Source organism: Aspergillus pseudotamarii, assembly GCF_009193445.1.
Source record: "Aspergillus pseudotamarii strain CBS 117625 unplaced genomic scaffold BDV38scaffold_48, whole genome shotgun sequence".
NCBI lineage: Eukaryota > Fungi > Ascomycota > Eurotiomycetes > Eurotiales > Aspergillaceae > Aspergillus > Aspergillus pseudotamarii.
Window position 1 is genome coordinate 219,195 of NW_022475062.1, and position 27,084 is coordinate 246,278.

The 27,084-nt window shown below is 48.2% G+C and overlaps 8 protein-coding genes and 1 non-coding gene across 9 annotated transcripts; 4 read left to right on the top strand and 5 right to left on the bottom strand.

Annotated features, from left to right (window-relative positions):
• Positions 1 to 689: 689 nt before the first annotated feature.
• Positions 690 to 2,765, top strand: BDV38DRAFT_285371 (uncharacterized protein; the record flags this gene model as incomplete). The annotated part of the gene is made up of 2 exons (XM_032060476.1): positions 690 to 1,506; positions 1,570 to 2,765. 2 exons carry the CDS (start codon positions 690 to 692, stop codon positions 2,763 to 2,765), a joined length of 2,013 nt encoding a protein of 670 aa, XP_031911051.1.
• Positions 2,766 to 3,516: 751 nt separating this feature from the next.
• BDV38DRAFT_253594 (putative glycerol dehydrogenase) lies at positions 3,517 to 5,148 on the bottom strand. Its single transcript, XM_032055252.1, has 4 exons — positions 4,986 to 5,148; positions 4,635 to 4,931; positions 4,192 to 4,578; positions 3,517 to 4,119 (listed from the first exon to the last, which is right to left on the bottom strand). Exons 1-4 carry the CDS (start codon positions 5,047 to 5,049, stop codon positions 3,923 to 3,925), a joined length of 945 nt encoding a protein of 314 aa, XP_031911052.1. The 5' UTR covers positions 5,050 to 5,148; the 3' UTR covers positions 3,517 to 3,922.
• Positions 5,149 to 6,300: 1,152 nt separating this feature from the next.
• On the top strand, positions 6,301 to 7,382 carry BDV38DRAFT_253595 (inositol oxygenase). The gene is made up of 2 exons (XM_032055253.1): positions 6,301 to 7,231; positions 7,292 to 7,382. The coding sequence occupies exons 1-2, from the start codon at positions 6,338 to 6,340 to the stop codon at positions 7,346 to 7,348; spliced, it is 951 nt and encodes a 316-aa protein (XP_031911053.1). The 5' UTR covers positions 6,301 to 6,337; the 3' UTR covers positions 7,349 to 7,382.
• An 829-nt stretch (positions 7,383 to 8,211) lies between these two features.
• Positions 8,212 to 9,353, bottom strand: BDV38DRAFT_294959 (putative NAD binding Rossmann fold oxidoreductase; the record flags this gene model as incomplete). Its single annotated transcript, XM_032062618.1, has 2 exons — positions 8,212 to 8,952; positions 9,027 to 9,353. The coding sequence occupies 2 exons, from the start codon at positions 9,351 to 9,353 to the stop codon at positions 8,212 to 8,214; spliced, it is 1,068 nt and encodes a 355-aa protein (XP_031911054.1).
• Positions 9,354 to 10,040: 687 nt separating this feature from the next.
• BDV38DRAFT_t176 lies at positions 10,041 to 10,112 on the top strand. Its single transcript has one exon. It is a non-coding gene; the product is annotated as a tRNA-Glu (tRNA).
• A 137-nt stretch (positions 10,113 to 10,249) lies between these two features.
• On the bottom strand, positions 10,250 to 12,265 carry BDV38DRAFT_253597 (uncharacterized protein). Its single transcript, XM_032055254.1, has 4 exons — positions 11,903 to 12,265; positions 11,382 to 11,811; positions 11,188 to 11,324; positions 10,250 to 11,124 (listed from the first exon to the last, which is right to left on the bottom strand). The coding sequence occupies exons 1-4, from the start codon at positions 12,211 to 12,213 to the stop codon at positions 10,395 to 10,397; spliced, it is 1,608 nt and encodes a 535-aa protein (XP_031911055.1). The 5' UTR covers positions 12,214 to 12,265; the 3' UTR covers positions 10,250 to 10,394.
• Positions 12,266 to 12,636: 371 nt separating this feature from the next.
• Positions 12,637 to 15,389, bottom strand: BDV38DRAFT_294960 (bacterial alpha-L-rhamnosidase-domain-containing protein; the record flags this gene model as incomplete). The annotated part of the gene is made up of 3 exons (XM_032062619.1): positions 12,637 to 12,683; positions 12,772 to 14,956; positions 15,012 to 15,389. 3 exons carry the CDS (start codon positions 15,387 to 15,389, stop codon positions 12,637 to 12,639), a joined length of 2,610 nt encoding a protein of 869 aa, XP_031911056.1.
• Positions 15,390 to 15,948: 559 nt separating this feature from the next.
• On the top strand, positions 15,949 to 17,618 carry BDV38DRAFT_285377 (sugar porter family MFS transporter; the record flags this gene model as incomplete). Its single annotated transcript, XM_032060477.1, has 4 exons — positions 15,949 to 15,997; positions 16,057 to 16,506; positions 16,587 to 16,911; positions 16,970 to 17,618. 4 exons carry the CDS (start codon positions 15,949 to 15,951, stop codon positions 17,616 to 17,618), a joined length of 1,473 nt encoding a protein of 490 aa, XP_031911057.1.
• Positions 17,619 to 18,706: 1,088 nt separating this feature from the next.
• tor (putative TOR pathway phosphatidylinositol 3-kinase TorA) lies at positions 18,707 to 26,365 on the bottom strand. Its single transcript, XM_032051535.1, has 3 exons — positions 26,118 to 26,365; positions 19,421 to 26,058; positions 18,707 to 19,349 (listed from the first exon to the last, which is right to left on the bottom strand). The coding sequence occupies exons 1-3, from the start codon at positions 26,242 to 26,244 to the stop codon at positions 18,960 to 18,962; spliced, it is 7,155 nt and encodes a 2,384-aa protein (XP_031911058.1). The 5' UTR covers positions 26,245 to 26,365; the 3' UTR covers positions 18,707 to 18,959.
• Positions 26,366 to 27,084: the final 719 nt, after the last annotated feature.

Consider the following 27,084-nt stretch of genomic DNA (forward strand, 5'->3'; position numbering starts at 1 on the left):
GGAGGTTTTCGTTTGTCCTTATTGAACTGATTGCGTTTGGCATATTACTAGAGTATACTGCGCGCACTTTCACTGATTTGGGCAAAGACAGAAAAGGCCACACATGTTATTACATTATACTCATTACTATTTTTCACTGAATATTAATTTTTACTAAATATCTTTATGTTTGTTGTTGTTAAAGACGTATCACGTGTACATGACCCCTTAAACTGTTTTTGATATGGTGTGATACTAAAGAAGTATTGATGTTTGCATATATGGCTGTGTATGTATACTATAAATCTCTATGCTCTGCTTTTACAATAAGAGCAGATAATACAGTTCATTGAGCAAAATGCTACTCTGCAAATAATTAGGAAGCCAGCTTTAAGCTTATCTCAAATGTACTCAGTAAACTGTAATCAACAAGAGCTCTTCAGAAAATTCACCAAAGATTGTGATTTCTGAAAGAAAATCAACATAATCGTCAAGGAAACGCACATAAAGGAAAACTACAGTGGAAAAACAACATAAGTCGTCCCCCCTTTTGTATGTTCCCTCCACACGTTGCTCCATCCATATTTGCACCATCTCAACCCTGAACCCCCTTCACAATCTTTTATCGGAGTTTCTCGAGCAGATATCACGATTCATCCATTCCTTGCATTTCTCAGTTTTTGATTAGATATTGAAGACAAAGAGAGAACATGACAGACCCGGAGAGAAGAAGCTCCTTCTGCACCTCCGAGTTGCCGTCTGCTGTCATGTCTTTTGATTCCGTCTTTGAAATCATGCGTGTAGGTCTTAGCTCTGAAGATGTGCGGTCTTTTTGTAGAGCTAGATCATCAGGGCCTGCGTTTAAGACGGTAAAGACACAAGCGGATGGTTCTTCTGAGCGACAGAAGGCCCAACAAGCTCGAAAGAAAGAGAAGAGAAGATTGAAGAAGAAGCAATTGAAAGAACAAAAGAAAATGAAGGAAGAGGAAGCAAAAAAAGGAAAGACCATTGACCTGTCTCTGGATAGCGGTGAGGTCAATACCGGCAACACGCAACAGCCATTCCCTAAGAACACGACTATGAGCTCTCAACCTGTTGTTGATGAGGCTCCACCCAGTGATAGTAGCCTTGCTGGTGGTTCTATTGAGGCGTCTAGTATAGATACATCCTCGAGTCATACAGTTCGTCCCTCAAGCCAGAAAGGGGAAGAACATGAAGAGCAGAATGGGTCTTCTTCGATTTATGATGAAACCGGCCCTATCATTTGTCACTTGCACGGTCGAAATATGTGTCAATTTAATTTCAGTTGTTGCGTGCATGAGCCCACTATTGACTGCAACTGTCCACCCAGGTGGTCCTGTTGCTGTGCTCATCACTCGGGAGATTGCTGCAAATGCGTCTTTGCTTCTGAATCTTCTTATTTCCGTGAACATGCCTTAAAGGTGCCATCAGATGGCTTTAGACGGTCCTCAGAGCAAGAGAATAAGGAAACGAATGTAGTGGATGTTGGTGTGGGTAGCAGTGGAGGTGAGGCTGTCTCATGAATTCGATCATTCCGCCGTTTTAGCACTAATCATGCGTCTCCTATAGCTTCATCCGAACACCATACCATCGCGACCGAGATACTTCCTCATAGAATCGATCCAGTCTCTGAACACTTGCTTCACTGCTTAGAAGCGAGTGAGTTTTCCGACTCCCAGATAATATTGAGATCCTCCAAAGATATCTTCATGCCCATAGTCTTCAAAACACATAAAGTGGTGATCAGCCGTAGCAGTTTCATGGCCGATGTCTTAATGTCGACAATTCAGAAAGAGCGTACCAATGAGATTGTCGCCGTTGGAAATGAGAACTTCTGTATGATCAAAGGCTTTGAATATGCGCTGCAACATTTGTATGGGAAGCCACTTCTGACAGCAGGACAGCTCAGATTGGCGACTCTGTCCACCTATGGATACTCGGAGAACAATGTGGGAAAAATACAATTCTCACTCACGGCGGCCATGGCAGACTTCGCCCTGTGCTATGCTGCATCGGGGGCCTTCTTTCAACAAGAGGCAATCATCGAAACGGGTATCAGGCTAGCCATTGAGCTGATCGACTGGGAAATAGTCGAATGCGTTCTCTATTTCGGAGTTTGCACGACAAGACCGGTTGTTGCCCTCGACCAAACTGCTCCAATGGACAAGACTGGAGATTACGACGCAGCAGAAGAGCTGCAAAGATGGGCTCCACGGCTAGTTAGTTCGGCTCTGCAGTTCGTCACCAGGCACATGGGCAAGGACTTCACACTGTACACCAAGGCGCAGAGTAAGACTCTGCCGAATCGAATCCCAGAAAGCCTGCAGGGTGCCCTTGGTCCAGTGATCACTAGACCTCGATCGTTTGCGTCTCGCCAGGGAGAAAACCCGAACCGAGAGGACGAGGCGCCCTCTGCGATGTTGATCTACCTTCCGTACAAGCTGTTAGAACAGATGTTCGGGGTCATGGAAGCGCAAGATATCTTATCGAGTGACCTCGCCCAGGCGGTAGTTGTGGAGCGTGAGACACGCCGCCTGCAAGCCCTTCGAGCCCTTGCGAAACAGGGTGTCAAAGACGAGCTAAGTGCTACCGAAGAGGTTCGAGAGCTGGGATATCGAGAGACGGTCACTGTTACAGAAGCGCAGGGTCCAGCTATTACTCTCAACAGGGAGTGGATTGGTCTGGCTGTTGTGGAGGAGACGATCGCGACACCCAGAGTCAAACGTGTGGTCAAGAAGCATAAGAAGCACAAGCGCAAGAGGTAAGAGAACGATGTATTCTCCTACATAAAGCCCTCCCACCCACCCGAGCTCACTGTGCTTAGATAACTCAGTTAAGAGACGTCTGCACTCTAATGCACAGTAATGCACAAGATAATGATCAAGATGGCAGTTGGGTAGTTGACAGGATGACAGTCATGAATGAAGGAACAATTTAATGGAGGATATGGGCAGAATACTCACGTGGCCCTAGAGGCGGTAAACTAACATGTCTATGTCTTGTGTTTTTACAAGAATATTGAAGTTTTTAGATCACGATGGCCGTGCTTCCGCCCCCTGAAAGCTTCCTTTGTTTTATGCGCCTAGTATAGTAGCAGAGCCACCAACCTTCCGTCACTTCTAAAAATACCACAATAAAGGCTGCAGGGTCGCCTTGACAATCTTTTGTGTTTAATTATTAATGTATTCATGCATGAATCAATGAGAAAGCTGACACCGACGTGGGAACATGTCACTAGCTAGTCAGGGAACGTGAAGTTGATACCAGAGCTATTCTGCTTCATAAGCTGGTAACATGAAAGTGATACAGCGTAAGATATTATTTATTCACAGAATTAGCATCAAACAGAAAGTTTAAGTTTAAGATATGTTCTAAATTTCATAATACAGCTAGTATACTAACATTGAACCTGTAAGATTGATAATAAGGAAATGTATAATCTGGGTAACAACATGAACTTTATAATAACACCTCAGAAAAGGTATATAATACAAACTGGAATATACCATAGGAGCAATGCAATCAAGCCACTTCGGTCTACAGTTACCATACTGGAATTAATCATAACATATGCGCTAGAGATAGTTCTAAGCAAAAGCAACCGACTCAAGCAGGAGAAGCTTCCTGAAACATGATTCATGAGGGATATATGTCGTCTATCTATAAACAAATTTAAAGAATCAAAACTATTTTTCCAGGCTCCCCAGGCTGTTATACAAGACTCACTCAAATCGTCCACACTCACCCTAAAGGGTACATAACACCCTTTTTATAAGGTAATCACGAGCCTAATGGTTCACTGAGATTTTTGCCCTGTCCATCCATGATAGTGGAGGTATGACAGGGCGGATGGAAAGCCCTGCTTTCCGCATTCGGTGGTCATATGTGCTAGGAGATGCTTGGTGGGTAGACTCCGGACAGTTTATGACTTGTCGGGGAATCCGAAGTCGACACCGAAGGGAGGGTAGACGTAGCGATGGAAGGCTTTCCTGGCTGCAAGGTCGTCGGTGTATTTGGCAATGGTGGCCATGTCCTTCTCGTCAAGGTGAACTAACTGGCGGTTGGCCTCAATACGAGAGGGTGTAACGGACTTGGCGAGAACGGAGGAACCACGGGCAACTACATTCTTTGGTCAGAGGATTTCATCGAGCTTAAGAGAGGAGAATGTTGGAAGGAATGATTATAACATACTGTGCCAGCTGAGAAGAACCGTGGCGGGGGTAACTGTAACTCCCTTGCTCTTTGCGACCTCCACAATAGGTTCGGCTGTGAATAGCGGGCTACCAGTGCTTCCCAGAGGGCTGTAGGCGGTGATATGGATACCCTTCTCCTTGCAGTAGTCGACGATCTCTTGCTGTGGGAGAGAGGGGTGGTTCTCAATCTGGTTGACTGCAGGGACCACGGTAGCCTGAGGAAGCAATTGCTCCAGATAACGCACGCTGTAGTTAGAGACACCGATGGCCTTGACCTTCTTTGTCGAGAGGAGCTTCTCCATGTTCTTCCATGTTTCGACGTGAGAGTGCGAGTGAACGATGTCTCGGGAGCCATCCTCATGCTTAGGGAAGAGAGGGTGGTTTCCTAACCAACCGTTAGATCTAGAGCATCGGATTGGCAAGAAAAGGGGCAGAGCTAACCCTTAGGGTTCATAGCCAGTGGCCAGTGCATCAAGTACAGATCGATGTAGTCCAAGCCCAAGTTCTTCAGACTCTGGTCCAGAGCCTCTTCCACCCGGCTGTGGTAAGTGCACCACAGCTTGGTGGTAACAAATAGATCCTCCCGCTTCACCTTTCCAGAGGCCAGGGCTTCCTTAATTCCCTTTCCGACCTCCTCTTCGTTCTGGTAGCAGAAAGCGCCATCGATATGTCTGTATCCCACCGAAATGGCGTGGCTGACAGCCTTCTCAACCTCACCGGGGGCAGATTGCCAGGTACCTGCTCAATTAGCACGACCATTGCTGCAATGTGTCGAATTGGAATTTCACATACCGAGACCCAATGCAGGGATCTCTGCTCCAGTGTTGAGCTTGAATCGAGTGTCGGCTACGGCCATGGTGTAGTAGTATGTGTGTAATTGGAGATAGATCTGTTATAGAGATTGTAGGAAACCGGGAGGAATGAGTAAAGTTACGAATTGACTTGAGGGAAAAAGGACAAACAAATACTAAGAAGAAGAAGAAGAAGAAGAAGAAGAAGAAGAAGACGAGGGGTGAGGGGTAGAGGGGTAGAAGAGAGATTTAATTATCAACACATCTCGGGGATCGCGCCGTCAATTGTCCCGTCCAGTGGAATTTGCCCCGAAGTTCCATCAATCACATCGCTCCCTCGGGCCATCTTCACGCGAGCGGTTCAAATTCCATACCTTTCTTCTCTCCATACTGGTGAGTGTCTAATCATTCTAAAAGTATCAATGTCTTCATTTTCTGTAGAAAAAACAAAGTATTCTGATTGTCTATCTCATCAACTCACTACTCGAACAGATTAAATCCGACCGGAAAGCGTCACAGGGAGCCAGGATGACCGTGCATATGCAACCATCGGAAACCGTTTCTCTTTCCAGACGAAACCAATACCCTATACCCAGGTTGGTCAATTCATGGGGTTCCACATCTAGAACTGTCCAGTACACAGTAATGCGAAGATGGCAGTTCTGTATTAGAAATCCGATGGTTCTTCCCATGTGGTGAAAAACTTAGTTGTTTCAACCGGCAGATCAACGTTTGGGGTCAGCAGGCACTGGCCATTGAGCATGATGTTGATTGACATTTATTGCTTCAAGGGGAAATGCAGTGACATCAGGCGCGACCAAAAGGGCAATCGAGGGTAAATGTGGCATACCAGAAGAGAAATCTGCCCCGGCGGCCAATGTTCTCGGCCTTCGGAAACCAGAATCCTTGAGTGCCTCAATCCTCCCCACAGTCAAGACGGCAGCTCTCCGCTAGTAACAACTTGTCTCTGGTTGGCTGCAGATCCGTACCTCAGATTCTCCCCCCGCGTCATGCAGTTGTGGAGAAGATTTCCAGAATCTATCTTGATAGTGCGGAAGCCAGAATCCGATCTTCACACAACGAGGACATCACAATGGCGCCACCACACCGTCGGATTCTGGGGCGTAGGGTGTTAGGGCTTATTCGATTGGGGGTTTAGTCGGATACTGAATTTTTCTAGTAGATCACGAGGATCTCCCTATAGTGTTCTTCCCTTTATATATACGTCTGCGTCTTCCTGGAATTCTTTTTCTCTCCAGCAGCATCCTTTGATACCCAGATCAGTGTTGATCCAATATATTCGAGAGAATTAAAAAGGAATATCAAAAATCAAACACATATTTTTCATTCATAATGGCCCCAGTTGCTGTCGCCCCAGAGACCCCGGTGTTCAACACCAAGCGTGATGGACAGGCCCTCGAGGAGACCTCCGACGCCATCGACACCGTCAACGTCCTCAAGCAGAACATTAAGCAAGACGACAAGGACATCTATGCCGAGTCTGAATTCGACAAGAACAAGGACAAGACCAAGTTCCGTCAATACGAGGACGCCTGCGATCGTGTCAAGAACTTCTACAAGGAGCAGCACACCAAGCAGACTGTCGCGTACAACCTGAAGGCCCGCCACGCCTTCCACTCCAAGACCCGCGCCGAGATGACCATCTGGGAGGCTATGGAGAAGCTCAACACCCTCATTGACGAGTCCGACCCCGACACCAGCCTCTCTCAGATCGAGCACCTTCTTCAGTCCGCCGAGGCCATCCGCCGCGATGGCAAGCCCCGCTGGATGCAGCTCACCGGTCTCATCCATGACCTGGGCAAGCTGCTCTACTTCTTCGACGCCCAAGGCCAGTGGGACGTCGTCGGTGACACCTTCCCCGTTGGCCTTGCTTTCGATGACCGCATCATCTACGGCACCGAATCCTTCAAGGAGAACCCCGATTACGGTCACGAAGTCTACGGCACCAAGTACGGTATCTACAGCCCCGGCTGTGGCCTGGACAAGGTCATGCTCTCCTGGGGTCACGATGAGTACCTCTACCACGTCGTGAAGGAACAGTCCACTCTCCCCGACGAGGCCCTGGCTATCATCCGTTACCACTCCTTCTACCCCTGGCACAACGCCGGCGCATACCAAGAGTTGATGAACGACCACGACAAGGAGATGCTCAAGGCCGTCAAGGCCTTCAACCCCTACGACCTGTACAGCAAGAGCGACGACGTTCCCACCGTCGACGAGCTCAAGGTACGTCCTCTCTCCCTACCCTTCTAGAACCAAATGAACACTAGCTAACCCCTATCGCAGCCATACTATCTCGAACTCATCGACGAGTTCTTCCCCAAGAAGGTCATCAAGTGGTAGATGTTTTAGCGCTCGGAATGTCTTGAATTTAGAACCCCTTGTTTCTTTTGTTTCGGATATATCATTTTTGTTCTTGCAATTTTTTTTTTTCTAAAGCGATGATTCACGAACCTCTAATGAATTACTACATAGCCCTGTAAAATTAAACAGGGACCAATTCATTCAAAAATACCCATTCCCCAAAGTATCCAGCTCACAATATCAAAATTATCTTCACCGTAGTGCTTCATACAAAGATACAAAAGTTCCCATATACATTCTTCAACATCATTATTCCACTCAAGTCTACAACAAGTTATTTTCGCTCCAAAACCCTTGCCAGACCTCTCTTGCTAACAATAGCTTATCTATGATACATCAATGCAGCGCGAACTCTTGGCGGCAAACCTTGTACTCGGAAACGGGTTCCCGGGGTATGTCGGCGATCTACCCCCATTCCACAAATCAATGTCTCGGGATGGGTTACATTGTGAAAAATTAAACTGTGGACTGTGCCCGTGGCTTTTTTGGGTAATAGCTGCATAAACTAGTGTAAATAATACACGTGCACTAGTTTTTATTATATAATTCTTCGGGGTTTAGTTAGTTATGAGGGGATGGAGGGGTTCTGGATATATCCTAGAGAGGTAGGATCATGGAGAATCTTTTATTACTCAATTTACCGTTGAATGGGGTCATTTAGGATCACTTAGAGATATGGCGTGGGATGGGTTAGCTTACTGAGGGTATTCAGGATGATACGTAGTTAAGAATGTAACCGGAAAGATCTGAAGTCTTAAATCCTGTATTTCTATACTCCAATACTGCTCTTCATTTGATAATCATTAAGTGACGTGATCTATATTAAGTCGTTAAGCATACATCTATAGCCGAGACTTGTCCACCCGGTTACCCTCTTCATCGAAGAAGATCTTCTCGCCGGTGATAAGCGACTCCTGGAGCGCAGCTCCAATGCGGACGGCCTGGACAGCACCGTCAAGTTGGAGTGGGACAGGGGTGTCCTCGAGGCAGCAAGCGGTGAACTCGTTGGCCTCGGTTACGAAGGCATACTCGAAGCGGTCGTAGTAGTGCTGAGGGATCTCCCGACGGATACCAGTGCTGTCGTAGATGTTGACGAGGTTTAGGGCTGGCTGTGTGTTGACGGCCAGCTTGCCCTGGGTGCCGATGACTTCGGTAGTATCTTCTTGACCGGCGGCCATCATACGAGAAGCGTAGAAGTAGGCGATCTTGCCGTTGTGAAACTCGACCAAGCCAACAGCATTGTCGCGGTCGTTGTGCTTGCGCAGGTCCGGCTCAACGGCCGTGATACCGACGGCAGACACAGACTTGACTTTGCTTTCTTGACCGAAGAACCAGAGGGCAAGGTCGATATCGTGGATCGAGCAGTCAACGAAGATACCACCGGAGAACTGGGCATAGGCGACAAAGAACCCACTAGGGTCCAGCTTGTCACAGGTCTGACTACGCATAACTGAAGGCGCGCCAATTGAGCCGGCGCTCATCTTGTTGAATGCATCCCGGTATGAGGCGTCGAAGCGACGGGAGAACCCGCACATCACCTTGAGATGAGGCTTCTTGGCAGCAGCGTCGAGGACGGATTGGGACTAGGAAAAGGATGGTTAGCCCCCTAACCACTAGCTTGATGGGCAAAAGAGCAAAGAAGTCAGGGGTTACCTACGATCTCGACACTGGTTGACAAAGGCTTTTCGCACAGAACGTGCTTCTCAGCATCGATAGCCTTGATGGCTTGTTCAGCATGAACGGCGGTGGCCGACGCAACGACCACGGCTTCCAGACCTTCGTGGCGGAGCATGTCATCGTAGTTCTTGTATAATTTCACACCATATGGTTCAAGATGGACCTTAGCCCATTCATGCTCAGCATCGTCAGGGGAGCTAGCGGCGACCAGCTCGGCACGGGGAGTTCGCTGGAGGAAGTTGAGGGCATGGCGCTTGCCCATGCGACCGAGGCCAGCACAGCCAATTTTGAGCTTCGTAGCAGCCATGGTGAATATGAGAAAGTGGTAGAAGAAAGGGTGAGAGGTATGAGTATATGAAGGACTGGAAGGTTGGAAAGAGTAGCTTATCGGGAGATAGTTTTCGGAGGAGACGGTCAGAATTTATGCGACCGGTCGGAAATCGTGGCGGGTTGGAGACAAACGTCGGTCAAGCTGTTTCCCTAGCACTCGGGATTCACGAAGAGGCCGAAGACCAATTGACAAACATGAAAGGCAAGAGCATCCAGTAGGATAAGTGAGGAGGGGAAGCTGTAGCTTGCTAAGCCAAAGACTGGAGCATCTCAAAAAGCCAATTGCCCCATTTAGTTAACCCATCATCAATGCTACCCCGGAATCCAGAACAGCAATGGTCGGAAAAGAGGTTCCTGGGGCTCCATCGTGAGGAGGACCCCACAATACGAAATCCGATGGTTCGCCCTTAGTGATAGAGAAGGTGGGAAAAGAGGGAAACCATGGATCAGGGCGGAAAAATCAAGGTACGGAGTACAGCGACCACTGTTCTTTATACAGGTGTTTTGGATGGTGGGAAATGAAAGGCTGGGGAAATTTGAAGTTGGGGTAAGAAACTAAGACTCTCCGCAATCTCTCCCTCTTTCCCCATATTATCAGCGATCATTCATATGATGCTGTTATTTATAGTTATAAATGAAAGACAAAAGACAATTTACAACAACATCCGGTGTAGTGTAACGGCTATCATACCTGTCTTTCACACAGGAGATCGGGGTTCGATTCCCCGCACCGGAAGATTTCTTTTTTTGTGGTTTTTCCCCCCACCCTGCTGCATATGGGCAAGACAAACTCTCAGCCCATCCATCATCTGAACTAGATTAACTTACATTCCGCTGGTAATAAACTCAGTTCTCGAACTCATTGGAATATGTACTGGATATAGCGTGGTATCAACAAAAAGAGTGAGTGCATCACGTGTACTATGCTTGTGCGTAGGTCAAAAGGCATGAGCATCGTGCATAACGGGAACCGCAGTAAAGACATAACAGATACTGCGTAAATCACACAAATAGCCACTTAATGCTCAGCCTCGGCCTTCTTGGCCTTCTTCAGCTTCCTCTTTGCTGCAACTTCAACCGGGTCCACAAAACCTTCACCCTTCATCCATGCTAGCGCCTTCCGCACCCCTCGGCCTTGAACCGCGTTCGGTCTGCTCTCCAAGATGGAGTTCATCAGTGCCCAGGAAAGTACAAGGATGAACAGGTCCCCGCCCTTCCATCCTTTCCATAGCCCCCGCTTGACGCCCGTCTTCCATGCCGAATCCACGGCGGCTCGGAAAAAGTACGTAAAGACGCTCCGGCTATTTGCAAGGAACGCAAACGGCATACCTGCAAGTGCACCACTCAGGAAGAAGCGTTTCGTAGGCAGGACAGAGCGCGGGAAAAGTGAGTTCCAGAGACAAATACTGCCCCACGCGGAACCCACAGATGTAGAGAGAACAGCAGTCAGTGTGATGATTTTCTTCGAAAGGTTATTGATCGAGGTGATGGGATTGGCCATCAGCTTCTTAAACTTGAGCACAGAGAGTGCCAAGGTAACGGTTGTCACAAACCGGGCCAGACGAGGGACCGAGAGGAGAATATTGTGCAAGAAAGCCGTACTACAGCTGGGGCTGCTTGAATGGAGCAATGCACAAGATAAGCTTGAAATAGACGGATGAGCAGGTCCAGTAATTGGTGAAATAGATTTGACAGCTGATGGTAAGGTATTAAGGTCTCCGGGATGCAATATCGGTGAGACGAATGCGCTGATGGAAAGATTAGAAAAGAAGCGATCATGTACTAGGTGTAGGTAACGAGTATAAACATACGGCCAGCGCAGATTGGCGACAGTTGCGAGCGAATCAACCACGTCCTCCTTTCCTGGCCAAGCAAACTCTGCAGGCAAACTTTCAGGGCGATCGAGGATGTAACCTGGAGAGAGTCTGAAGATGACGTTTCCGAGCCACTATGCTCAATCAGTATGCAAATCCAACAATATTTCTCGTGGATAGACCAAACAAACCTTAGGTGTAGCCTCCCGATCGAAGATGAACGCATGGAACAGCTGTGCGCAGGACAGGGGCATCAGCAACCAACTTCCAAACCACACAGGCCGATTCTCAAGCCATCCTTTTTCATCAATGGCGTTGAAAAGAAACTCCAAGCTTCGAGTAGCCATCCAGATTGCGGCTGTCAGCCGCAGCTGATCCTGAGGGCATATGCCCAGGCCAAAAAGGGCCAGACTAGCCCCAACAGCAGGCGCATAACGTGATGTCAACGCTTTTGACACTCGGGGGTTCCGATTACGGAAGGGCTGGGCTTCATCTGTGCGGAGGTTCGCGCGTAGCCGGGTGAAGAAGCGATGCAGAAGCCTGTGGAAGAGAAGGACGAGCGAAAGGGACGCTGACAAGCGGAAGTTGGGTGAGCGGAGGAAAGAAGTCTCTACTTTCTTCCTGTGGTTTCAGAAAAAGGTGAGACGTGAGTGTTAGCTAAGACACATTTGACGTCCGCTTGATTTGATTCTTAACTGGTCTGAAATCTTACTTGGACAAATCACCTCGGATTCTTGCAAGTGCCCACTCAACGAATTTCAACAAAGCGGCTGAGCCGAGGAAGACTCGGATAGAGGCGCGGAGAGCTGCCTCATTGTATTTGTTTTTTGAGCGCACTATCGCTTCATATCTCGATGGAGAGGGCAATTTGGACTGAACCTTCACGGGGGTGCGCCGGACAGCATGGTCGTGGAGAATCTTGTATTCCTTGGCGCTGAGCGAAATGCGGAGAGCTTCGCGAACGACGGGGTGGACATGGACCTGAGCGGGCCCATCAGGGTCGCGTGCGGAACTAGGTTCCATGATGCATCAAATGACTTTCAAAAAGTCTTAGAACACATGTATTTAAATATACATTGTGAGATGCCTCTGGGGTCGATAGATGGGGCCTGGGGAAGGAAAGGGAAGGTTTAATGGGGAAGCATGGCTTAGATTAAATTCCGGGGCCGCTCGTGACCTCGGTTATTTTCAGCTGAATGATCTACGAACTATTAAATTTAGTAGAGAAGATATGAAGAAAACAAAAAACAGAGAATTTGGGTTCCAATAAAAACCTAATATGGTTTATATTGGTCATCGCTATGTTCTATCATCCATGCCGTATCGTCGAAAAAAAACCCAAGACAGTCCAATACGCCGTGTCTGTGACTTAGATTCACATGCCAGTCACTCATAGCCATATCACACATTTATATACACCAGGCATCAGGGTCACTTCTGGTCCGTTTACCTTCTTTGACTCCTGTCCTCCATTCCTCCGAATCTCTGCCAAACTGCCATTGGATGGTAGCTGTAACGTACAGACGGTGCTGGTTGGGACTGTAACTTCTAGTTGGGCACTCGTGCCCTCAGTCTGCTTACGATCGAAGCATACCCGAATCAAGCCGTACGGGCAATCAACTTCTCCTTCAACAAAGTCGAACTCGCTTCGAAATGGTGGCCGCAGTTTCCATGTGCGGTACGCATCGTCGACGGGTTGTACACCAAGCACCGCAGCGTAGAACCATTCATAGATCGTCCCCAGCATATCGTGGCACTTGGACCGGCAGGCGTCCTGCCAAAACTCTGAGAGAGTGGTTTCACCGCGTCGGATGAATCGCATGTAACTGGGATGTTCCTCTTGCCTGGCCATGGCGAGGACAAGGTCGGGGCGATCTACTTCGGCTTCGGTGAATGTGCTCCAGACGTACTTCAGCCCAATTTCTCCAGCGCGGATCCTGGGACCCGATTCCTCTACAGCAGCAACAAACGCTTGGATAACATCAGAGCGATACTCTGTAGGCACCAGGCCGAACTGCAGCGCAAGCGCCTGGTTAACCATAGTGCGGTCATGGATACCAGGATTGTCCAGAGAAGTATAAAAGGCATAGGGATATTCGGTCTTATCGGAAACAAGAAGGTGAGAATTGTAAACATCGTAGATGCGTGCAGCCCAGGCCTCATACAGTGCAGCATCCTCGGTGAATCCCAGCTCCTTTGCCATCATCGCCACGTTGCAGAGACAGCGATAGTAAACCGCAGTCTCAATGTTCGCTTGGTGATTACCAAAGGCTATATCATAGCCCCAGTCGCCCAGTCCATGCTCAATCAGACCGCCTTTCCGCTCCTTGGTTTTCATATACTCCATATATCGCACACAAGGCTGATATATCTTAGAGTATACGTGAGTAGACCCGTAGTAGCGCTTGATAAGCTCGGGAAGGAAGCACACCGCACAGCCCCAGGTAATAGTGTCATGGAGAGGGCCACACATATACCGAATCTCCGGTGCCATTGTAGGTACAAGACCATTCGGCTCCTGAGCATCGATGATGTCGTCCAATATCTTGGTGTAGACTGCTTCCATGTCACGGATATACTGCGTGGCAGGTGCAAGAAGCGATGTGACCTCTAGCCATCCGAATTTCTCAATCTGCGGGCAATCGGTATGGTAGCTGAAGATGTTGCTGGCAAAGGTCCAATAACAAGCGTTGATAAGTGAGTTAACGTCTTCTTTATCAGTTTTGAGATACCCAAGCTGGCGTGCAGCTGATGAGACATGTCGAGCACTTAGAGAATGAATGATGGGAAGGCTATCGCTGTCGGAGTCGGAGACCCCCTCCACTTGGATATATCGAGCACTTGTGAAGCAGAAGTCAGGCGTCCAAGTCTCAAGGCCTTCACCAGTAAGGATGATCTTGGAGTATACGTTATGCTCGAATTCTTTAAATAGGGGATCCGGCATAAAGACCTCTCCATTATCTCCAAGGGTCTCGGCGTACCGGACAATGACTTCTGACGCAGTTGGTCCACTGACCTCCAGTTGCACCATGATGCTCGAGTTCTGCCCCAAGTCATAAACAATAACACCAGGGCGTGTGACCTGCTGTTTGATAGGGTGAAATGTGTTATGTAGGACGACTGGGGGCTGACTCTGGTAGCTCAACTTGCCTCTCGGACCAGTCAAAGGCTTTGCTGGCGACCAGTCTGCATCATCAAATCCAGGAGAATCCCAACCAGTGGGGTACAAGCGTAGATCCTGATTCTCTGAGGCGTAAATGTTGGCAAGAGTGGTGGCACTTTTCCTCACCTTCCACGTAGGGTCTGACACCATGGTCTCGTGGGAACCATCAGCATAATGCAGGTGAACCTCAGCGAAGAAGCATAGTTCGTTTCCATATCGAACGAAGGTATTATCCTCGTACGTAGGCCAAAAGAAACGGTCACCCTGATCGCCTGCGTAGAAACCATTTCCAACATGAGCCCCAAGGACGTTCTCCCCTTGTTGCCATTGAGAAGTCAAGTCATAGCCGACATACTGAACAGATCGGTGGTAATTTGTCCAGCCAGGATCAAGTACATGATCAGATGCCGCCTTTCCGTTGACGGTGAGATTGAAATGTCCCAGTCCCGATGCGAATACAACGACTCGAGAGGGCTGTCGAGCAAGCTGGATAGACTTTCTTAAATAGATGGGCTTGTCTCCACCATCACCCACCCAAACTGCCTTCCATCGGTTGGGCTCGTCCTCAAACCAAGTACGGAATATAAGACTACTGTGTGGCATCTGTCGCAATTAGTAAAAAGCGCAAGTCAAGTCAATGACAACTAGGTGTGCTTACATATGTCTGATTCATGCTGTATGGCGGTAACAGCCCCGATGAGCGCGGATATGCGGTATAGAACTCATTCACGGAGCTTTCGCAGGGGATGCCATTTTCGTCCCATACAGTCACTTTCCAGTAATGAAACGTGGTCGACTGGAGAGGCTGCTTGGGAGTGCATTTGATGTTTCTCTGAGCATCACTCTCAACGCGCCCAGAGTCCCAGCACACACCACTCGATTCCAAATTATCACGGTCGGTAGATACAACTACCCGATAGGCAGTCTGTCTGGCATACTCATTGTCGGCGTGCAAGGCCCAGAAGAATCTAATCTCATCGGTGTCAATACCAATGACTTCGTGGAAGCCATGGATACCGCAACGAGTGAATTCCATGACGTGGGTAAGCAGATGCTGCTTAAACAAACGACTTTGTCTAAAGGAAGATTCAAATAATGTGCGAGGCCACGCCTTGTAAAATAATTCAAGGTGGACACGAACTGTGCCGGCCGTTGTTGGTGTCTTACTCGGCAGAAGTAACACCGGTGGACTTGCCGAATGATTGCAGAGTTTGAAATTATCAAGGACTGTAGGGATGCCGTCGGACTCTTTCTTACCGAACTAGAATCATGATGGAGTCCTGACGGCGTGATTTATTTATTCTAGGCTTCGGAGGGCTCCATTTTCGGGAGTGAAATACGGTTGCGACGGGGCCCACTAGCCTATCTTTAGTCTCTGGCCGGTGCCACGCCGGGTCTCTCTCTATAGTTTTAGCTCGGTTCAATGTTGTCCGTTGTTTCCCCACGGGATCTCCCCCGGTCTGGGGTTTGCTGCCTTCAAGTGAATGGCGGGCTTATATAGTCTTGTCTTGGGCCTCTTCTTGGTGTCCGAGATGCACGACCGACAAACGCCTGCATCCTGATACTGCAACAGGGTACCGGTCACAGCATTAGACATGGGGCATGCACAAACAATATTCTCGGCTCTCTTCCTGGCCGTAGGAGGTACTTCTGAGTCCCTTGACTTGAGTTATTGTCATGTTGCTGACCAAAGGGCAATGCAGGGTTCCTTTTCGGCTATGATAGTGGTATCATCACTTCAACTATATCCTTGGCCACATTCAAGGAATACTTCGGCAACCCTAGTGGCACGGTAACCGGTGGAGTGGTGTCTTCATTCCAGGGTGGTGCTATCGCAGGAACAATGGTTAATATGGTTTTCGCTGATCGAATGGGTCGAAAGTACTCCATCTTGGCCGGTGCCATAGTTTCCTGTCTAGGATGTGCCATCCAAGCCGGCGCTGTGGCTATGTCGATGTTGATTATAGGTCGATTCATTGCGGGAGTAGCAGTCGGCATGCTTACTGCCACTATCCCCATGTATGCCTCGGAGCTCTCTGAGCCTCAATTACGTGCTGCTTTATCCGGATTACTACAGTGGATGTTGAGTTGGGGCTATCTCATAGCCCAGTGGCTAGGATATGGCTGCTCTTTCAACACCACGGAATTCTCATGTAAGGCTGATTCCATTTTCTTGACCTTATCCATTATCCCGCTCTATCTCTGGGAGAATATTAACCAAGCAACTCCTTAGGGCGTTTCCCTTTGGCGTTCCAATGCATTCCGGGTATAATCCTAGTGGTGGGCATCTGGTTTCTCAATGAGTCTCCTAGATGGCTTATGGAGAAGGATCGTCAGGAAGAGGCGAGACAGGTGCTCATGAGTCTCCGTAAAGGAAAAGATCCCGAGTTGATTGAACTGGAATTTCAAGAAATTCGTGATGTTATCATGGCTGACCGTGCGATGGGCGAGATTACCTGGATGTCCATCATCTCAAAGCCTTCCTGGCGTCGTCGACTACTGCTTGGCTGCGGTGTTCAAGCTTTTGGTCCCCTATCTGGCACGAACGTTATCAACTAGTAAGGCGCCCAGCAACTTCTATCATAAGTAGAGCTGCAGTAACTGACAGCGATCTAGCTATGGGCCGACGATTTACAACATTCTGGGCATCGATAACCACACATCACTTATGATCATCGGTATCAGTGGAGCCCTTTCAGTTGTCTACTGTACTATCGGACTCTATCTCCTGGATAAGATTGGTCGTATTAGACCTTTGCTCGTGTCAGCTGCTGGCCTTGCGGCGGCATTACTAGTCAACGCAGTGCAAGCACAATACATGGATCAGAACAATGCTAACCAACTGCGCTCAATGGTGGCCATGAACTTTGTCTTCAGCTTTTTCTACACACCACTGGGTATTATTTCTTGGGTCTACCCTGCCGAGATCTTCCCCGTTGAGGTTAGAGCCTTGGGTAACGCGATTACAACTTTCACCAACTGGACGGTTAATTTGGTTTTTGCCCAGTTCTCACCAAACGCACTTGACACTGTCGGCTTCAAATATTTCTATCTCTTTTTCGCGCTGAACCTCATCGCCTTCGTGTGCTACTGGTTCTTCTACCCAGAAACTAAGGGCCGTACACTGGAGCAGATGGATGAGCTCTTCGGAGACCAGATCGTGCCGCATGCATTGCACGACCCAGAAGGAGCAGCCGCTGCAATGGAAAAGGAAAGGGCATTGACAGATCATGTGGAGTTTGGTGAGAACAAGGCACAGGTGTAACCCACTTCTTTCGACCTACTACTATCATTACACACCCCATGTCAGATTACAATACCATTGCAATGTACGTTATATGATAATTATTCAATTAAACGCAGACAATCCCCGCAGTTTACCCATATGCTTCCTAGCAGCATCCAAAACAAACTACATCTGTATCTACATGAATCATAGACTCATCTACACCATCCTATAATATCCGCCACCCTAGCATCACCACCTCTTGTTCGGTCAGTTCTACACCGAACACACCAACTAATAAAACCAAAAACATGTATTAGCAACATCCAAACTTTTCTATCTCATTAAAAACGTAACTTGGGAAAAGTTTAGCGTTATTCCGGGAATTCCGAACCAACCAGGCTAAGCACTCACCCGTCTCCTAGCCCGGAAAAGCCGAAGCCCTACCTACTTCCTCACCAGCCCCGAGTATGGCATGACTAGGTTAAGACACGAATTAAAATACCGCACGCTGTAATTCGTCAATTATTGATCGATTACCGAGGATATCTGCCATCCTGGGGCCCCAGACCACGTTCCCCGCGCCAGAGGATAATTCAAGACTCAAGATTCAACCAAACCATCAAGCTAACAAGTGGGGACGGCGGCGTTTTCAGCATCTGATTGGAGAGTCGCCGCCGCTTGCTGGTCGAAGCAATTACGGGGTTAGCGGGGACTCTCCAATCATTTACTGAAAACGCCGCCGCTATGTACTCCATCCATACTGTCCACTTGCGTTCGGTTCAAGGTTGCTTTGGGCAAGCCGTTTTTGGCCGGTCCGTGGGAGGCATGGACTGCCTGACTGGCCCCAAACCAAAAGGCATCCACATGAGTAGTTTGTTTTTATCGTACATTATTCCTCTTTCGCCCCCAAACCCGATTGTGGAGCGATGCAATAGAGTGGGAGGCTAAGACTAGGGTGTTTGTAGTCGGCGCTTGGCAGTAGCGGCTCGGTATCTACGGAGCACCTTTCGGCAGATTGTGGTCAGTCGGGTTCGGCTCGTCTTTCAGAGCGAGGCTTGGTGTTCCAAGGCTCAAAAATCAGGAGGTTTCGGAGCTAAGTGGTAGGTATATTATGTTAAGCCTGCCTGTGACACTATCAGATCGTTCGCTGCTGTACAGTAGATCGTCGCGTGAAACGTCAGATGTTATTATTATGAACAAGGCTCCCGACTGCCCATATCTGTAGTATAGCAACGGGAATCAATAGGACAGAATAATTCTACAGGCGAAAAACCTTCAAATATAAAAGAACCTGTGCCATGCAAAATCCGTCATATCGCAACTTGCGCCGTCATACTCCTGAAGACATAGACCGCAGAAAAAAACAATGTTGATTGATCACCAGAAACTGCACCATCCAATCCAATGCTGACAAATGTTCTCAACGCTAGTTGCCTGCGCGAGGAGTTTATCAACCTGGTCACTAACGTTGAGCTCATCAGAGGGCTTGAAATCTCGGCCGGTTAGCTTCTCCTTGACTCTCGCCAGCACTTGTAGGGCGCGTGCATTCTGTGCTTCGCGGGCTTCATTAGGTATGCCTTCCTGAGCATCAAGAATGCCGCCTTCAAGAATGGATGGCCGTCGGTGACGGGAGAAGTTGCTGGGTTGGACACCCTGTTCAGAGTTGATATTACCAATAATCGATTGCCGGCGCTCTGATGAGAATGGCATCCTGTCTGGCGACTCACGGATTCCTAGACGCCAGTTGATCAAAGGATCATGAATGAACTGCAGGGGGGCAAATGTTAGATCCGAAATTTTAATAGAGCCAATATGAGGGGGTGATTCTGAGAACTTACAGCTTCTAGAACAGCCATCAGAGAGTCTTTGTTCTCTCTCAAAACACGCATGACAGCCTCACACGTGATCCGGTAGCTTCCTTCAATGTTGCTGACTTCCATGGCAAAGGTCAACATACGGGTCAACCGGAACGGAACTCTTTCGGGATATTTCTCCCGATGCATTGCAACTTCGAAGCAGTCACCGAAATCAATGTGAACCACCTTTCCAGTAATCCGGTCCAAAAGAAGATTGGACGGATGACGATCACCCAGACCAAGGATGTAACCCACCATTGACATGACACCAAGGGACCGAGTATAGTTTGTTCGTCGCTCCAACCACGCTTCTGAGCTTTTACTCTTAAGCCACAGGACCCGATACAGATCCTTTCCGGTGGTGTTATCCATAGCATATCCAAAGACTTCCACTTTCTGCATGAGAGTAAGGTTGTCATAATCTGGCGCCATTTGCAACATGATACGGTGTTCTATATTCAGGAGAATTCGCCGACTCTCACGGTATTCCTTGATCAATGCGTGCAGCGTGTCACTGTTCGAGACCCAGCCCAGGAGACCAGAGCTCTGAGACAAGGGAATGGCTGGGAATCGTTGCACTGAAAGATGACGTTTAAAGCTCTCGCTGTCATTGTCGAGGAGCGTATTCACGAGGCCGAAGAGCTGCATGACTCGCTCATCCTGTCTTATATCTTCGTGTCCCTTAAGTGCGTACATGTATGAATTACCATCGCTACCTTTCAGGGTCATTCTGCGTGGTCGTTTCTTGGTCTGAAGGACATGAAGTATAGGATCGAAGCTCATGATACAGATAATTGGTCGGCCACTCTGGTAGGTACCCGGAACAGCAAGATCAAGGTCGACACAATCTTTAAGCTTGGGAGAGACATATTTCAAGTCGAGTGTAGACAATTGCGGAAGCTGTCGGCTTATCTTCCGGAACACAGTGTAGTAAAGATCCCAAGCTTGGTTTAGGTCACCAATCTCTTCGGTCTCACGGTATAACATGCAGTAATGCTTTGCCTCTGCAAGGTCACGACCAAACGCCTGTGCAAAGGATACTTCGCGTAACGTTTCGGCACCCTTATCAAGCATTTCATGGAGTGGTGCTAGAGTTGCAAACATTCCTTCGACATTATGGTCACCGAAATAGAGGCGGGAAGCTTCTTCCAAGCCTTCGTGCCAGAGCTCGTGCCATAGAACGGCAACCCGAATCAATTCATGACTTACAAGATCAGCTTGCTCGACCAGTTTTGCACTGTGTTGCCGCATACTATCCATGATGCTACTTGCAGACTGCGACCGTCGAGCGACGTTTGATTTCATCGCAACGGTCAACGGATACACCAGCGCCTGAGGATGGACCTTACCGACCTCAGCAAGTAGTCGATGGACAGCGCTTCGGACCCGAATATTTGGCTGATTAATTCGTGCAATGAGTTGAGGCGTAACCGCGAGCCAAGTGTCGATGCTCACCGCCGTGAAACCTTCTGTAACAACAGCATTTACTTCCTGATCGCCACCGTGAGTAAACCAGAGAGTAAGTAACCTCAGGGTATCTTGCAGAGAGGAGGTTGACGACAATGATATGGACCTGAGGAAACCACGAATGGCTGGTATCACGTGCTCTGTTACAATGTGCCCAGGAACCATGGCCAACGTCGCGCCATCTTTGCTAGCCTGGCTTGCGATCGTTGTAACGACTTCAAAGTTAGCCAATGCCCACGAATGCCACGCTTTGTAAGAATCGCGGTTGTATTTCGTAGCGGCAGAGTATGCATTGAGGACCTCTCGGACATGCTCCGGTTTCCAATCTCCTTTTTGTAGAGAAGTTTGCCACTCGCCTTGTCTAAGGTAGCTCTTAGCAAGGAGTCTTCTGAACTTGGCCACATCCCCAATACGCTCTCGTAGACCCATTATATCTCCATGGCCTGTATCTTGGATGCCATTAACGCCATTAATGCCATTATGCTCTGACTGTGAGATCATAAGAGCGTTGAATCTCGTGAAGTCTTCGGTGAGACTTGTAGTGAACTCCTTAAGCATCTGAAGAGCTTCACGCTGCCGCCCAGTAGCCCAGCTGAATTTCAGGCGAGCATATGTGACCTCTGGAGGAGCAACAGCCCGGGTACCGTTGTTATCCGAAACAACAGTTTCCAGCGATGCTAGAGACCGCTCCGCGAGCCCCATTCGATTGGATTTGCGACAAAGATTGGCGAATTTAATCCACATATCGAGGTTTTCTCGAGGGGAGGTGACAAGTGCTCTAACCTTGAGCATACGCTGCCACACTTCAACATTTTGTTGGCAGCCAAGTAACCGTTTATTCCATGTTTGACGCATAGAATCCTGCTTCTCTGGATCACCGATGTTCTGCTTGTATGTAATGATTTCCTCGAGTTCAGCGAGCATCTGAACGCGGACGACGACATTGTAAGCACGGTTATACGATTCACCAAGCAAGGCTGAAAGTTCGGTGTCGAGTCCATTCCGCGCTTTCTCAATATACATCGTTGCCTCCTCAAACTGGTTCCGATGAATGGCAAGAATGGCACCAAAGAATGACCTGTCGGGTGACTGTTCTTTCATAACACCCAGGTAGGAGTCCATCAATTCCCATTGACCACGACCCCATGCCGCTGCAGCAGCTAGAGGAGCAATGGCTCTCCGGTGTTCCAACGAGGCCTGATTCCACTTCTCCTGAGCGAGATCAGATAATATTTTCCACTCGCCAAGGGCGTGCAGACAGCGCATTTTGCCCATTGTGACGCCAAAGGAATCTGGGTCTATCTTCTCACGTCTCTTGTAGGCAGCAAGTGCCTCCTCCCAGCGCTGGAGCTTTTCAAACCAGGTTTCCTTAAGCTCTACATCCCGATAAGCTTGGGCTTTCCGAAGAATACCAATGGCAGCATCAGATTGTTGAAGCTGGTTGTTGATAGTAATCAAAGCCTCAACTGCACCCGAATTTTGATCCTGTTCGAACTCAAGTTCTTTATAGTGGAGAGCTTTAGCAAATGCGTGACACTTGGCGGCGTATTTGCCAAGTGTGCGGATGTCGATGGGGAGAGCTTTGTCATCGTGCTCCATGAACTCAGCGAGATTGAGCAAAACCTGCAAAATTTCAGGAGGAATATTAGGTGACGTGAGCGCCTTTTCGATCGACCGAACAAGCTCTTCCTGATATTGGTCATACAACTCAGTCCAGCAGGATACGAAGGCAGCATTGAACAGATCTTTTGCTAATGGCTGGTAAATGCCAGCTAGACTGGCGCATGCTCGCAGGGCTGGAGAAGGAGACTCCTTCAAAAGTTCCACACTGAATCGTCGTATCCACTCCTGCCAGTCCTCACGCGTCGACTTTTGAGATGCATCCCAAGCATTCTTCAAGTGCTGCTGGTTGACAACCATCTTCTTCTGTCCAATCTCGGCAAAGTTAGTATCATCCGCTAGGGCTGCATAATTCTCATCAGGGTTAAGATCCTGCGGAAGTGGGTCTCCTTTCTGTAATTTCGTCACTAGAATATGATAATTGACATGAGTGATCTGGTGACGCTTCAGAACCTTGTTCAGAAGATGGATGTAGTGACTGAAATCCTGGCCCAACTGGAAAATGAGAGCACAAATACAGTCCATGGCGGCCTGTCGCAACATTCGATCGTTGCCCGCAACAACGCGGGACAAGGAATGGACCATCAAAGACGCAAAGTCCGACACATTCACTTGACGTGAGAGTTTCGTAAGACTATCGATAGCGGTTTTCCGAATGCTCTGTGGATTTTGAGTTCTATCGAAAAGGCGCACAATAGACGGAACAATTAAATGCATGTACTCCTCCCCACTAGTGCCAAAAATTAGGAAGGTGTGGAGTATCCTTTCTGAAGGCTGTCGACGTGATGTGTTGTCCTTCTCGAGGGTATCTAACATCATGGGAATGAGGCCCGCCATGTATTTCTTGAATTCACCTTCTAAAGACTTGGCAATGGCCTCCACAAGCAATAGTATCGTGGCTTGAACTTGATATGATGCGTCCCAGAAATCGCGAACAACTTCAATAATCTCAGGGAGGAAGGCACGAATGTGCTGCCTTACAATATTGACCAATATCGCCATCTGGTTAAAATACGACTCCAAACGGCTAGGGGGTGATCCTCTTATTACGGCTATAAAGCCAGGGATTATTTGCCCCAAAAATGGCACGCACTTCAATCCTAATGTTTTGAAGATAGTGACGATAGCATCAATAACCGCTGAATGGTATTGGGCGAGGGAGTTTTCGCGAAGTATATTCTGCATCAAGGTGTTGATGACCACTGTCGGGTAGTACTCTTCATTAGAAGGTGTGAGTCCTTGCATAATCAAAGCGACGTCGGAGACAGTTTGAACTTCATTGATATGGTGAATATCTGGTGCAGTTTCACTGATCTGCTGGTACTTGTACGGATCCAAAGCGCCAAGAATACCCAGCAATTTGATTGTCTCTTTTCGCAGAGACCCTGTCTGTTCCGTCTTGATTATATTGATAAGCACAGCAAGGAGATGGGGATATTCAAGATACGGGTCGATAACGTATCCAGAGTTGCTGGCTAGCTGACCCAGCGTACGCAAGGCTGCCTCCCGCTTGGCATGAGAAGAAAGGTCCTGCAACGAATCCAAGATGACAGGCATCAGCTGTGGTAGGTACAACTTCATCTCGCCTCCCCCGACATTTGCAAGTTCACCGATAGCTTTCAAAGTAGTCGAAGCGACACCAGGGTTGGTGTCGGTGGCTTTTGGGAGCAAGGTGGTCACCATAGGGTCAACATATGACCTGATAAGTTTTGTCGCATTTGAAACAAACAAGCTGATGAGCTGAGCACTCTCTTCTTTTTGGCGAGCAGTGCTGGCAAATCCAAGCCCTGTCAGAAGATTGACTAGTAGTTTTCGAAGAGGCGGGAATACGTAGGCCGGATTGACACTTGAGAGGCGTCCAATGATGCAGATGGCAGCTTCTCTGACAGAAAAGACTTCATCATTAACCGCAAGGAACAAACAACGAATATTCTCTGGCCGTGCAAGATGGCGGTCGAATTTGCGATCCAAGGACCACAAAACCGTGCGTCGAATCTCTGAGTCAGAATCGCCGACACCAACCGTCAGAAGCTTGTCAATGACTTCACTAACGACCTGTATCGAGTGACTACTAGTCTGATTGATGATTGGATCGTGGACAAATAGTTGACAACATGTAAGTGCCGAAGCTTTCCGAATTTCAGAGTTGTCATTCTCGACATAGTTGATGGCGACATCGCGAACAAACTCGTTAAGAATATGGCCAGAGAAATCGAAGCTTCCCAGAGTATGAAGTGCTAGTGCTATCTCTGCATCTGAATGCAGCTCTTGCGGGGCGAAGTCTTTCGCAAATGATGGGATAGGGGGCAGTCGGCTCTCTGGGCAACCCAAAGGCCGGAACGGGGCTCCCTTAAGAATCAAACTCAGCATATCCAAAAGCTTTTCTTGGATAGTAGGCTTGATTTGTGGGATAAAGTGTGCCATATCAAAAAGCGCTTGAGTTAATGATTCGCTTAGCCCGCACGCAAAGATTGGGTCTAGCAACGATTCCATGTAGTTGTTAAGCGCCGGCCCTACAGCCAATGACAACATGCTGATGCATTCGAACATTGGCGCTTCATTAACACCGGCACGGTTTCTTGCTTTCATGGCCAGGCCCTCCCTGATATAAACGATGATCCCATCGAGGTATTGCGCAATGGCCACACCGACAGCGTTGGCAATCTTTCCTATTGCAATGAATGCCTCATTGCGCTCCTTGTCCCTCTTCAGCTGTGCTTGAAGGTAGACCATAAATCTATGAAGATACGTCTCTGTAAAGTCAACTGGGGCATAGCAGGCAAGAATAGGGATTGTCAAAACGACCTGTGCGCGAATCTTTTGGTCGCGATGATCTTTGAGACGAAGCACAATCTCACAAGCATTCCTGTAATGTTCATTCATAAACATTGCACCCTTGAGAAGGAGCTCTTTGAGGACCAGTAGTGACCCGTGAATCCAATCTACATTGTTAGACTTCAAGCCCTGGAGTGCCTCTTCATAAATCCGTGCGAACCACGACTTTCGAACCTGAGAGTCTCTTGCAGCGATAATCTCGAAGCATTCCCTGACTGCCTCGGAGGCTGTTTCTCGGATGACCACTTTCGGATCCCTAAGCGCAACCCAGATGAGCTCGAAGATTTGGGGGACAAAGCCGTACAGAAGTGTTGGCGACCCTTTGGCAAGTTCACGGATAACGAGTACGGCAGCAACTCGTCGACTCTCTTGTCTTTCAGACTGAAGCCACTCTAAGGCCGATTGTATTTCACTCTCAACAAGCTCCGCAGTAAGAGCTCCGCCCGGTTTAGCCAAACGGCCTAGAGCTTTGGCAGCGTATACCAACACTCCATTATCGTTGCTGCGCAGAGCGCTTCGCAGATAACTGGCAAATCGGGTAGTCTTCTGGGCAGCGTCTACTCCATCGAAATCAATCAGGCGATCTAGCGCTAGTAGGCCACCGATTCTTTCATGTGCGTCGCTGCCTGTGACGACAAGTTGTGCAATGCGCTGGCTGACAGCATTATAAAATTCAAGAAATTTCTCTGGAGGCCAATCTATGGTGAGAATAATGGTATTAGCATCCCCCCAGATACGGCCAGGAGTCAGGTGTCACCTCGTGAGATAGCAAGGACATTATCGTAAAGCTCATAAGCAGCTCTCGCCCGCGTTTCTTCATTCTTAGACTTCAACTCAACGAAGAGTCGTTGAGTGACGTCCGTAATAGGACCTGCTTGCGCCATATTTGCGTAGCACACCCCAGGGTGGACATTTGAAGTCAACCTCTAGGGCATGTACGATGACACGAGTTGAGCATAAGATATAGAGCAGTTGAAGGGCGGCGTGAATGATGTGGGAGGTGCGGTTTGAGGGCCTCCCGGATGATGCACGGGCCAAGCCTGTTCTGGCCTGGGGCATCCTCTTGGCTTGCGTGCCGGTGCGCCTTATTAATGCAGTAGTAGTTCGGATATTGTTGCGACTGTATATCGTCAAATATCTCCATTCTTTAATATCAGATATACCATCGGGTATACCCAGGTCTACCTATACTTGTTGCATCTATCTATATATACTGTATTGCCCCCGCTGGAGTTTTCTTCTGTGCTAGTTGTTCTTTCATGATAAGTACGGAGCCGACTGTGCTCGTTTCCCTTCGTCCACACCTTTTGTCAGCCTTACATTTCATTAAGGATACTTACAGACACGCAGTTGCGAGGATTTTGGTGCCCGACATTCCTAAAGATCACATGTCAATGTATCATGAGACGTCGTCTTACTTTATGATGCACAAAGCCCTTACATGATGGCCAGCCCGTGCAATGGTGGGTGACTGAATAGTAAAACAATGGCAACCTGTGGAGTATAGATCGTCGTGCTACAATTCAAGGATGTAAGAATTGATTTAAGAGTTTATTGAGAATTCAAATTTTCACAAGAATAATATAATACTAATAACATGCTTTATAACAAAAATCAAAGAGGCACAGAAATAGTTTTACATTTATCGTCCAATGGTCTAATCGTACAACCAACTGTTCTCTCTGCCCAAAACCATGCAAAAAAATTGAAAATAGTTGGGGTAC